Raw genomic sequence first — 13221 nt, 5'->3', positions numbered from 1 at the left:
AAAGCCACGGCCACGGCCGTCACTTAAGGAAATGGAAATGCTTATCTTTTCAAGGGTGGAAGTGTTGACAAGATTTACCCTAATGACATTCCTCCCTGACATCTGAAACGTGTTTTTTGCCATCACATTGACGGAGGCCCCAGGGCCTACCACGACTCCCACTGCTTTGTCACTGACTCAACCGGCTCCCACAGAAACCAGTCTCAACGCAAGGTGACAGTCCTGCCGCTGCTCGTTCCATCACAGGGTGGTGTCCTAACCTGGCTGGGATCCCCGTCCTCGGGTTCCGAGCTATAATGGCTTTTTCAGGATGATGAGCACTGTGTTCTCATTACCAAGACAGTGCGCAGTCATGGCACCCGAACAGAGAAGATGTACTACTTTTCCACGTCTAGGCTGGTACTGATTCACTTAATCCTCATGACAACCCTTTGAGGGAGGCACATTACGATTCCCATCCTACAGCTAAAGAGTCTAAGGCATATCTCCAACCATAAGGCTTTTTTCCTCTATATTGTGCTACTTTCATACTACAGAGCCCCCTGGGAGCATTGGCAGGGAGGTCAAAGAAGAATATTTAATGACGTGGCAATCATAATTTTGGCCAACGGTTGTTCAAGCTACTAACGTTTCCAATATCACCGAGCTGGGAAGAGCCAGAGCAGAAATTTGAGCTCAGGTCAGGTCCCCTGGATCTCAGACATTGCACTGAAACAAAAGTCCGATCCTAAAAGGACCACTCTGAACACATTCACACAAATTGTTTCACATGTTGGACCACGTTATTGACTGAATGTTTCTGCCCCTCCAGAACACCTATGTTGAAGCCCTAACCCGCAATGGGGCGGTATTGGAAAGTGGGGCGTTTGGGAGGTAATGAGATTTAGATGAGGAAGGGAGAGTGGGACCCTCATGATGGGGCTAGTGGCCTTATAAGAAGATAAAGAGAGACCAGAGCCTTCTCTCCCTGCATGGGAAGATAGAGCAAGACGGAGCCCACCCAGGGCTCTCATCTAGAACGAATTGGCCAGTACCCTGCTCTTGGATTTTCAATCTCCAGACCTGTGAGAAATACATTTCTGCTGTGGAAGCCCCCCAGTAGATAGTATTCTGTTATGGCAGCCCGAACAGAATAAGGTGATGCATGTATGCAAACGGAAAAGAAACACAGCTTGTGTGATGTTTTGCAAACTGCTCAATAATACACTGTGACCACTGTTCCATGTCACTATACATGCTTTTACCACGTCTTTTACACGATTTAATGGAATCCCAATGTACGACACAATGTATGGCACAATTTGTTGAACAGATCCCCAGTGGCCTGACACTTAGTTTGGTTCTTTAGATGAGGATCAAATGAAATGTCCCCTGGTGAATGCTTTGTACACATGTGTGATGGTGTGAATCGCGGTGTCAAAGGAGAGAGGGGCATTTGTAGAAAGCCATTTGATCCCTATTGCCGAAATACCCAACAAATGAATTGGACTGATTTGTATTTTCACACTAGGGCAGGAGAGAGCCTTTTCTCATAACCTCTTTCTACCAAGTTACAGGGATCACTTGAGCTGAGTAGCCAGAAGGTGGCCAGAAGCAGCAGCCAGAAGACCACCTGGTGAACATCGAAGACCCATAGCCGATCAAAATAAGGGTTGTTTCAAAACCTCACTGTTTTTCTTTCCCATGTTGAAAAGAAGTTTCAAAATCAATTTCCTCCATGAAAGTACCAACCAGATAATCAATAATACTGATTCCAATAATGGGGGAAATGAACTTTAGGGATGGGCCGATACAAGTTCACATCTCAGTGATGTCAGGTGTCCCCATCTCTGTTCCAACTCAGTAAGTCGGCTCTGATGTGACCATGAGAGTCACTGCAAATAGTTTCATTCAGTATTTACTCTGTGTCTGTTGTACTATTTTTGGACGGAACTCGTTGTTTTAATTATTGCAACCAAATCTTGAGTTTAGAATTAATTAAGTATCTAAAATGATCTGTTTAAAATCATGGGGAAATGGGATGGTTGTGCCAGAAAAATGAAATCGAACTCACATTCATGACCTAATTCCTGAACCTAGAATCCAACCCCAAGGTGATGATTAGTAAGGGGGATTCAGTATTTTGAGAGTAGATATCGGCACATGAACACATGCAACATCCAGTAGATGAAACTGGTACTAACTGACCATTTTCACCAAAAGTTTGATAGATCGTGGGCTGGCTAACGTTTGGTGCCAATGTCTGATGGCATGTGGGCCAAAGCCAGCCCAGTGTCTGTTTTCCAATGGCTCATGAGCTAAAAATGCTTTTTTTATTTTTAAATAATGGCACTTTACATGGTTATATAAGTATCTGCATATAGTCTCAATTTTGCCTCTTGGTCCAAAAAACCTAAAATATTTAATATCTGACCCTTAATGAGAAAATTTCCAACCTCGAACATGATAGATGTCCCTATGGGTTGAAGTCCCTTTATGGTTGAATGTGACAGCACAGCACCATGTAGAGAATAAAATTGGTCGTGCCTTTTGGACACCAAGCCACACTACCAACAAACTTTTATCCTCTGGAAAAGTGTGGCAAATGAGATCCTTCCTTAAAACAAAACTGAAAGAAATGTGGATCCCAGCACTTTGAGACGCCATCATGTCTCGAAGTGGTCTATTGCTAGCTTGCTTTGATCTAAGCCTTGAGGTTTCTGGTCAACCTCCCTTAATGACGCTTTGCAGTCGACCCTCAGAGCTGTTGTCCTTGCCAGGGTCCCAGCTAGGAGCCAAGCACAGGAAAGAGCTGCTCCCCAAAGACTCTGCACCCACTTTCCTTCTCTTAAAGGACTGTTCCTGATATGGCGAGAAGCAAAGCTTCCCCCTATTTTCGCCATCGGTTCAAAGCCAGGATGGAGCTAGACATTCTTTCTAAACTGGGGTACATCTGTCCAACTGGGGCTGTGAACGGGGGTGAGATTTAGAGCGATGTCACTGAAGTATTGTGACTGGAAAATGTGTGAAGTAAAATGTGCCTTAGCAGGCTCGTCCTAGTTCTGGCTGACAAAAAGAAGTATGTACTATTTGTTTTGAGAGAAAGAGAGAGAGAGAGAGAATGCACATGTGAGGTGGGGAGGGCCAGAGGGAAAGGGAGAAAATCTCTAGCACATTCCCCCAACACAGTGGAGCCCAATGCAGGGCTTGATCTCATGACCCTGAGATCACGACCTGAGCCAAAGTCAAGAGTCAGATGCTTAAGCCAGCTGCCCCAAGAAATATGTGCTCACTAAAATAACTAAAATAGGGGTGCCTGGGTGGCTCAGTGGGTTAAGCCGCTCCCTTCAACCCAGGTCATGGTCACAGGGTCCTGGGATCGAGCCCTGCATGGGGCTCTCTGCTCAGCAGGGAGCCTGCTCCCCACCCCCGCCTACTTGTGATCTCATTCTCTTTCTGTCAAATAAATAAAATAAAATCTTAAAAAAATAAAATAAAGTAACTAAAATAGCTTTTCCCCCAAAAGGAAAAAGGGCTTCGATTTTTAGGGTCCTTCACATAAAGTAAGATGGAGAGATTTAAAATGACAGAAAAAGAGAAGTGCTCTAAATTCATCATCGCCCTGCATTTTAAGTTATTTCTACCCTACAAAAAAAGAGAGAAAAGAAGAGAAAGCTCAGAGAATTACACATTTGTCAGATACGTAAGATGAGTCTCTGTTAATGACAAAGCTAAGTGTCTCTCGATTCAACACGGGCCACGCAGCAACTGATTGTCTGATACTCTAAGATGCCAGGAACAGAGACACACGATTGCTGTTTATTCTGACACGAACAACCTGCAAAATTTGGATTCAAGTGGTAAGTCCTTGTCTCGCCCCTTGAGAAGACAAGCAATCAGCTACCCATCGTTCACCAAGGATTCTCAAGCTGCTCCCCAAATGCCCCTGCTTTCCTGCTGATCGTCCCCCCTCCAGTGGGCCAGGGCTCCTGAGCCACCGCTCCGAGAACGCCATGTTGAACAGAGCTCTGTTTAATGTTTGAATATGGCTGGTGGCATTGCATTTACATTAGGATACATCCGTAATCTGTAGGATGACATTCGAAGCCCTCGACAATCTTGTACCAATTCCTTGTCCTTGTCTGGGATCTCTCCAGGACACAGATCTCCTCCGGTCCCGATCTCTCTTCAAGAAGTATATGAATGTGCCACGCCTTTGCCTATGCTGTTCCCCTCCCCTGATGCCCTTCCCTCAACTCCTTCACTGTAGCCTTCCAGCCGCCCATCTTCCTGTGTTTGCTGTCGCCCGCACTCTGCTCTCCTTGCTCACCAGGCAGCACGATCTCCGTGTCCTGGATGGCCAGCCTCTGTCACCCACACAGCACACACTGGTAGGTGCTCCATACTTAGGAGTCCACATTTGTCCCTGGATTGTGGTGTGTGGAGTACCCCAGTGTTTTGCTGAACTTTTTTAAGCCCGCCAGATTCCCTGCCGTGGGGCCAGAGTGTGAATGGGCTTCCCGCCCTAGGAAGAAATCCCCTCTCCAAGCTGCTTCTTCAGTCTCATTGTCCATCATGAAAATAACTAATATCCACTGGTATTTACAGGGTATTAAGTGCCTGATGTATCTTATTTGATCATCCTGCTAAGCCTAGGAGGTGGGGACTCTGATTATCCTCATTGTGGCAGAGGAAGAACCCAGGCTTTAGACAGGCTACCTGATGTCCCAGCTAATGAGAGGTGCAGGTGGGCTATGAATTCGGAGACCCTGAGGCTGGCTCCCCCGCCCTAGATCCACGACTATCAGACCAGATTTCAGGCAGGTTGGGGTCCTACCGGGCGACTGGAGACAGTCTTTGCTTTCATGGCCAACCATGGAGGAGGTGGAGAAATGCTCAGGGGTCCTGACGGAGCGGAGGCTCCCCATGGTGTCCTGCTAGAGTTGATCCGGAGTCGGGACATGCAGGAGGCCACCGGGGAAGGCCCTGCCCTCCCCACCTCCAGCTCCACTGCTGCCAGCAGGAGGCCGGCACGTACGCAACCGAGGTTTCAGACCCTCCCGGGCTTTGCTAGCCTCATGCCTCGTGAACACGCCATTCCATTTTATTTGCTGACACAACAGAGCGAGTGTGACTCACAGAGGGTAGTTTGCCATCTGTGTCTCATTTGCAAGGATAATGCGTTATTTTAAAAATAATAAGACAATTTATTTACATCAACTTTCTCCCCTTCTATTTTCTCAGCAGCAAGTGATAAAAAAAAAAAAAAAAGATGGAGAAAATGATCCCAACAAAAATATTTATGAGTAAATAGCTCACAGAAATGGGGCGGATGCTGTTATCTAAATAATCCTGGTCCCACCCACCGAAATAAAGAAGCAGAATATTCCTGACAGCGTGATTGAATTGTGTGTAATTACTGCCAATGTTTTAAACATGATGATAATGAGAAAAGTATTAGCATTAGACTAGAGCGGCCTGAAAACATTTATTTCCCTGATAGTCTGACGGTTATTTCTTTCATTCAAGGCATGGGAGAAATGTTATCGCTTACGATTATTCCTTTATTTTTAGACAGCATGACTTGGTATCATCATTTTCACAGATTTCGTTACTGTTTCTGGAGGTTTTGCCTGTGTGACGGTACTTTAACTTGGATCATCTCTTCTTTTTTTTTTTTTTTTTTAAATTTTATTTATTTATCTGAGAAAGAGAGAGTGAGAGAGAGAGAACCTGAGAGGGGAGAATTCAGAGGGAGAAGCAGACTCCTGGCAGAGCTGGGAGCCTGATGTGGGACTCGATCTCCGGACTCCAGGATCGTGACCGGAGTTGAAGGCAGTGGCTTAACCAACTGAGCCTCCCAGGTGCCCCAACTTGGATCATCTTGACCAAGCGCATAGTTCTCAGACTTGCAGCCACACATCCAGTTTTGTGTAGGATGCTCGGCCACGTTTTTGAGTTTTCTCTGCCATAATCAAGGACTCCCGAACCTTTCACGGTAAAAACATACACGTAAATCTAAGACTTATGTGACACTTACCACGGAAAGAAGGAAAAGAATTCTGTTTTCCCTTTTGGCCTAAAAATTGGGGGAATTGCAAAATTTCAGAAAATCCTTTACCAGCTGAAAATGGAAAATAAATTACACTCACAGCCCTAGTATCTCTTATTGTACGTACATTTTTATGGGTAGACTACCACTTTCCTTAGATTATGCAGAGGATAATACGTATTAAGCTGAAGCCGAATTCAAACAAAGAAAAGTGCTCACCCTCCTTAAAAAGACTAATGATATTCTCACTTTGCAATTGTGAAGATAGAATGTTAAGGACTTCCTCTGGAAACTTTTTTTTTTTTTTTAGATTTTATTTATTTGACAGACAGAGATCACGAGTAGGCAGAGAGGCAGGCAGAGAGAGAGAGAGGGGGAAGCAGGCTCCCCGCTGAGCAGAGAGCCCGATGCGGGGCTCGATCCCAGGACCCTGAGATCATGACCTGAGCCGAAGGCCGAGGCTTAACCCACTGAGCCACCCAGGCGCTGCTGAAAAGTCTTTCTATTTGTTAAGAAACACAGGAGGAGGAGGGGAAGAAAGAAGTAGAAGGAAGAAGCTGGGGAGGAAGAAGATGAAGGGGGAGAGGAGGAGGCGAGAAGGGGGGAGAAAGGAGAAGGGGTAAAGGGAAAAAAAAAAAAAGGAAGAAGAGGAGAAGGAGGAAACCGAAAAGAAGAACAAGCCCCCCCCCCCCCCCAAACTGACCATTAGCTGCTCTGAGTGGTTTCAAACTGTGGCTGTGTTCAGAAAAGCTGGCAGATTTCAGCTGATGAATTTCAGTCTCCCAGCCAAGATGATCAACTAAATAAAGCATTTATCAAACGTGAGGGACCTTTATCTGATTTTATTTTGTGGTGCAGCCAGACATAGCTTACAAACCTAGACAGAGCTGTCAGAGTGAGGGGCTGAGTATGGTTATGGAAAAGAATAAAACAGTGCCCCAGATGAACCCAATTTCGTTCAGTAGGATAGATGGCTCTTATTTTCTCCAAATGTTTCCCCAAACGTTTAAGCCAGAAACGCAGATCCTCACGCCCGTCCTATCCACCAAGGTATTTCTTAGAGCCTAGTGCAGTCCTGACACAAGGCAGGTAGAAGGTGAATAAATTAGATTATCGGATGATTACATAAGGGCAAGAATAGGCTCTTGACTAAAATAAAATCATTTCCTCTGTATATCCATGCTAGGGTGTGGATCTTATGGAAAATTCTGAGATCATCTGTAAGCTATTTTCTTATAAATACAAACTGAAGGAACACAGGACATCCATCCATCTGTCCATCCATCCGTCCATCCGTCCATCCATCCATCCATCCATCTCACAAATCTTTACCAAGTTCCTATTATTTATCTGGCTCTAAGCTTGGCAATGGGTATACAGAGATGGGACAAACGTCCAAAATCTCTTTCTCTGGGTAGTTTGTATTCCAGCACGGCTTCAGAAAAAGTAAACGGAAGAGCTTTTACTGGAAAATGCTTGTTTCCAAGTGAAATCTGACGTCTATTCGCACGGAGCTTAGGAAAACGTAAGGACAATAGATGGTCACTGCAGCTGCTCTCAAATTCAGCTGTGAATCTGAGAATTTGCAACAAAACCCAGCCCAGCGTCGGGAACCTGGAGAGGTCTGATTCACAGGGTGGAGTGAATATGGTCCGTACAGTTTAGAAAGAGTCTTTCTGCATCAGCAGCATGTGGACTGAAACAACAGTCAAGCTCTCAGTGGTAGCCAGTGGGAACTGGGGTCTGGGTTCTCAGCAGCCATAGAAAGTGTGACACGGGGTCATAGCTGTGTTCTTACAATGCTTCACTGTTTGCAAAGCTGGAGGAAGTTATGCACATCTCGGAGAGCTGATACAGTTGGGGTGCAGATGTCATTATCATAGCAATTACTGATGAGGAAATGGGCTCAGGGAACTTAAATGATTTGCCCAAGGTCACGCAGCTGGCCAGCTAGGAAACCGACTCTTGCAGGCAGCATCCTGCAGAACAAACGGCCCCTTGAAGATATTCAACAGCTGTTTTCAGTAACTATAGTCTCAAGGTTGGAGAAGACATTAAGGATATAACCTTTACTAACTAACTGAATCCTTTCTATGATAGCCTACCGAGGGCAATCTGCTTGAATACCTCCCGCAAGGGAGAACTCACTACCCACCTTTACAATTCACTACATGAACAGAGGGAAAATGACGTGAAAACACAGTCAGAAGAGGGGCACGTAGTGATGAAGGTGGCGACTGGAGGCGTGTCTACAAGCCAAGGAAAGCTACGGATTGCTAGCAACCCCCAGGACTTGGAAGAGGCAAGGAAGGATCCTCCCCCAGGGACTTCAAAGGGAGCCTGAGCCCGCTAACCCCCTGACTTCAACTTCTGGCCTCCAGAACCGTGGGAGAATAAATTTCTGTTGTTTTAAGCTCCCGGGATTGTGGTGCTTTTTTAGAGCCATCCCGGGAAACTACGCTCAGCTAGGTGGGGAAATGTGTAAGCGAACCACGGAAACGTGGTCTCCAAAGGACTCCTCAGCTTGCTGCATGTTTGAATTCCTTGGGTGTTTTTTTTTTTTTTTTTTAACCACTAATGACTGTGTCCCACCACCTGAGACTCTGATGTCATGGCTCCAGGTTTCGGCTGGAGCACCGCGAGCTCTACCGCTCCACAGCCAAGTTTGAGAGCCTCTGTTCTAGTTGACTGAACGTCTCACCATGTGGAGACCAAGCAGAACAGACCCACCAAGTCCAACGGCATCTATCTGGCCACGGTGGCCCATGGAGTGGGAAGCCAAGTCGGCTGCCGCTCATGGTTAGGAGGAAAAGGACCGGCGTCCGTTATGGGTCCTCAGAAGATGAAGACAGTGGGTGAGCTGCCTTCTAGCATGTTCTCCTGAGGCAAAGCAGGTGAGCAACGGGTGGGCTCCCTCCTGGCTCTGGGCATGCGCTGTGGGTCCAGAGGTGGCACTGCCCTGAATGCAGCGGGAAATGAATGGCAATGACCCGAGTACCAGAGAGACATCACACATTCCCAGCCACCTGCCTCTCTCCCTTGTACCCTTCCTGCCCTTTCGTGCTCAATAAATATTTGTTGGGCATCCCTCACATGCCAAGGACTGGGAAGGTGGCGGGGAACGAGACGGACACAACCCCTTTCCTCCTCAGAGTATGGGGAGGAGCAGATCAGTGAGGGCACACCTGCCTCAGTTGGCCTCCCGGAGACACCCCGAGAAGCCAGTTGGGGAGAAAAGGCAACGACCAAGATGGTGTCCTTGACTATCCTGCCTGCGCTCTAGGACAAAGCAGATGTGGAAGAGGCACATTCAAAGGCAACAGTCCTGCGGTGTCCCCTGAAGTCTTACTTTACCTGCCAGGGTCCTCCCTGGGGACATAGTCATTAAAAGAAAGGACAGTGGAACATTAAGTTGGAAAATTGAGGTCTCATCAGCTGAGCTCACTGTATCTACCAACAGGCTTCCAGAGCGTCCACTCCCAACCAGCTGGGGCCAACGGGAGCGCCCCATTTGTATAACCTCAGGGGCCCCGGCTCTAGGAGGAGTCCCCAACCCACTTGTTTACACCCACAGTATTCAACACGCAAACACGCTGTTTGAGATCCCGGCCCAAAGACACGGTCACGGAACGACAATGGGTTTGAATCCTATCGAGGTTTGCCGGGGGCCCCAGTGGGCCACTGTCTGAAAAGTAAACGGTGCGATCCCATTTTCAACGGCGGCTCAGATGGTCTGGAAGGAGCCTAAAAACCAAACCCAAGATAAGATGTCTACTCTAGCTCTCTGGAAATACTGACCAACGATTCCTCAAGCCTGCGGTGGGAGCCCGTCCTGGGCACGTGATCGCAGGACAGGGCAGTGAGATGAGAAGTGCGACGTGCCAGGTCTGTCCCTTTATGGATGGGGAACGCGGAGACACGTTTCGCCCTTTCAGCAAACTTGCCGAAGAGAAGCTTACCGCAGCACGAGTCAGTCGACAAGGCTTGTCTACGTTCAGGGACATTTCCTTCCTTCAGATCGCACCAATGTTGCCTCAGTCAGCAGTGAACTCTGGAAACCCTCACAGAAAAGCGATACCCTTCCTTCATTTTCATTGATTTTCCAATTTTGGTTAAATTGTGTTTATTTTTTTTGGTGGGAGCCGTTGGTACGCTGTGGCCAGAAATGCTTAATTCAACTCCCATCATTACATACTTAGTGCGAGTTAACAAAAACCCAATTGAGGAGATCATGCACTTAAAACACATCAGTCCCCCAAATAAACCTTAAAAATGGAATAAACCATTATATTATCACTTCGGTTTATAAATAGAGACCTACAAAAAGTATCTGTCAGTAGGAAGAGAAGCCAAGCCAGAGAAGTGACCGCATTTCGTCTCCGCCTTATAAAAATTTGCATGTGTGCCTCTGGGAGAATTAGGAAAGCTGCTGTGTGTGTGCGTGTGTGCCTCAGTGTGTGTGTGTGTATGTGTGTTCACACGTGTGACTTCCCACCTCTGATTCACATGTGTGAACACACACACACAGGGAAAATCAGAGGTGGGAAGTCATTCCTTGCCTCCGAAGGAGAAAATACAGCATCGAGTGATCGTCAACACAGGGCTGGCCGGAAAGAGTATTAGACACAACATGGAGGAAGTAGACTCGGTGTGTTTCTTTTTTCCCAGCTTTCCTATTTTTAGCCAGCCACAATCACATTTTCCAAGTGACAACCACGGTTTCAATGCAGAGCTCATTCCCTTCTTCCCTTCCAGAAATCCCCACTCCTAGCTACGGATTCCCACCCCTGGAGTGCAGAATCTCAGTGTCATTTCCAACTCATTCTTGCCTGTATCCCCAAAAACATACAACGAAGAGTTTCGGGAGTGCTCCAAGGGTGCTAGTAGGCAGTGGGGCTCCAGACATGCAAAGGACCATAGTCTTTACTCTCCTTAGGTGTATAGTTGAGGCCAATGTCGCCCACCAGAACTTTCTGTGATGGTGACGATATTCTGTCTGTCCTGGCTGATACAGGTTTACGTTTTCATATCAATGAGTGTAAATTAAAATGTAAATAACTGCCCGTGACCAGTGGCTGCTGTGTTGGGCAGCCCGCTTCTAGACCCAGAGGAAGAGGAAGGGGATATTCTTCAAGAAGACACGTGGCGGCTTAAAGGAGCACATGCGTCTGATGGCTGCAGTAAGGGCAGTCAGAGGGTGGGGGACACCGAGGCAGGGAAGGCTCAGGTCTTAGGAAGACTCTTCTTTTCTTTCTTCTTCTTCTTCTTTTTTTTTTTTTAGAGGGAGAGAGAGCAAGTGGGGAGGGGCAGAGGGAGAAGAAAAGAGAGATTCTCGAGCCGATGCCACACCCATTTTGAGCCCAATGCAGGACTTGATCTCACGACCCTGAGATCATGACCTGAGCCGAAATCAAGAGCTGGACGCTGAGCCGACTGAGCCACCCAGGCCCCCTCAGGAGGGGCAGTGGCTCTAACCCAGATACTTGTGAGAAGCGGCAGCGTGGAAAACCAGAAAGGAGAGGAGAAGGCACTTCTGACCCAGGGATTTGTTTAATCAAAGACATGAGGGGAGAAGGCAAGGGAGCCCAGTAGGGAAACCCAGCGGTTACCATGGCGCAGGTGGTGCTCGCAGGTCAAGGGTGACAGCAGGGGTCATGTCTGTGGGATGATGGCATGCTGGGAACCAAGAGTGCCAGGACAGGAGCAGATCTGGGGTGGGTACACTGGGTTTGAAGAGCCAAGAGTCTCTTCTATTGAGCCCTGTGGGGAGCTGCCGAGTGGGACCTGGAACTCAGGAGAAGGGCCAGGGTCAGGGGGCCCAGTCTGGGGGCGCGTAAGTGGGGCAGGAGCGCACGCCCCACATACATGGGACTGTGACCACCAGCTCCAAGTGACTGTCACATCTCACATGACTGACTGTCCACACATGGAAACTGGGCCTAAAATTTCCAAAATTTGTGATTTTCAGGGAGCTAGAAGTTGGAATTTTTAAAAAAATAAATATGAAATCTGAATATTTTGACAGGGCAACTGATAGGAAAGCTTGAAAGTACATAGGCAAAAAGAAAGAGCAAGTGTGCCGACCAACGAAGGTCCCTGGGCCACCTGTGTGTGTCACCTGACCTGCAGGATGGGTGAGTGTTCCCAGCGACAGCCCGAGGCTGAAGCAGGAGAGGCTCCAGGGGAAACACCGGCTCACACCGGCTCACACCGGTTCACACCACAGAGGGTTTGACAAAGAAGAGAAGTTGAAGCCACCTGAATCAGTGATCTTGGACAAAGCCACCTCCCTCCCATCTGCCCCTCCCCTACCTCCCTGCCGGCCTGTCCCTCCTTCCTTCGCCCCCCCCCCCCCCCCCCCCCCGTCTGGCAGACGGGTAAGGAGACATAGACGCCCTATCACAAGGGCGCACGAATAAGGGTTTGGTGAGGAAACAGAGGCACCAGGTCGAATAAATACAAGTAATTCCTAAGGATGTGGCCGTTGAGAGTGTGTGTTTTTGGGGTTCGCATTTCCCTTTAGAGATGTCCCTACCCAGCTCTGTGTAAAGTCCTCATGTCCACCCCTCCATATAAAGTGCCTTTGCCCGAAGTCCCACATCTTCCCTCCTGTGAAAGCCGCGCTCGATTCTCGTGAGAAACAAGATGTATGCCTTTCAGCTCACCTCCCGGTCCAGCAAGGCAGGTGACACGACAGTGACAATGTCGCCTTTTTCAGGATCGATGTAGAACATGTTTGGAGACGGCTTGTCAGGCGTCTGCTGTCGGATATTGTACCGTAGGAGGGCATTATCTGTGGCCGGGTCGTCCGCATCAAAGGCTGTCATCCGCATCACCGTGGTCCCTGAGGGGACAGGACAGAGGGCAGAAGATGGTCACTCGGGGGACAGCGATAAGCAGGGATGCCCCCAGTCACTTTCCACATTAAAAAGGAAAGCATCTCCACGGCCCTGTTCTAGTTTTGCTTTTCTTTCGCTCTCCCTCCCACTCCGTCATGTTAAAAGACCTGAAATAAAGAAATCTTTGCTGCTCAGCAGATTGACAGCTTAATTTTTCCTTCTGCTGATACACTGTTTATTTGCCTGCACTTTCATTCAATTGTGCATGTGGCGGCATGACAATGGCCTTTATCTTAAAAACTCTTATTGAATGCCTACTACATGTGGGGCCAGGGCCCAGGGATGAAGACA

The 13221-nt window shown here is 47.8% G+C and overlaps 1 protein-coding gene across 1 annotated transcript in view; it reads right to left on the bottom strand.

The window, feature by feature from the left end:
* The window catches only part of CDH13 (cadherin 13), a 981609-nt gene that overhangs the window by 212152 nt on the left and 756236 nt on the right, over positions 1-13221 (bottom strand). Inside the window, exon 7 of the mRNA XM_013056985.2 lies at positions 12697-12875. Coding sequence (XP_012912439.2) covers positions 12697-12875 — 179 coding nt within the window. The remainder of the gene's footprint in view (positions 1-12696; positions 12876-13221) is intronic.

The sequence above is a fragment of the Mustela putorius genome, unplaced genomic scaffold, assembly GCF_011764305.1.
Source record: "Mustela putorius furo isolate JIRA1106 unplaced genomic scaffold, ASM1176430v1.1 tig00000174_pilon_pilon_pilon, whole genome shotgun sequence".
NCBI lineage: Eukaryota > Metazoa > Chordata > Mammalia > Carnivora > Mustelidae > Mustela > Mustela putorius.
The sequence above is the reverse complement of the archived record's forward strand: the minus strand, read 5'-3'. Positions and strand labels throughout refer to the sequence as shown.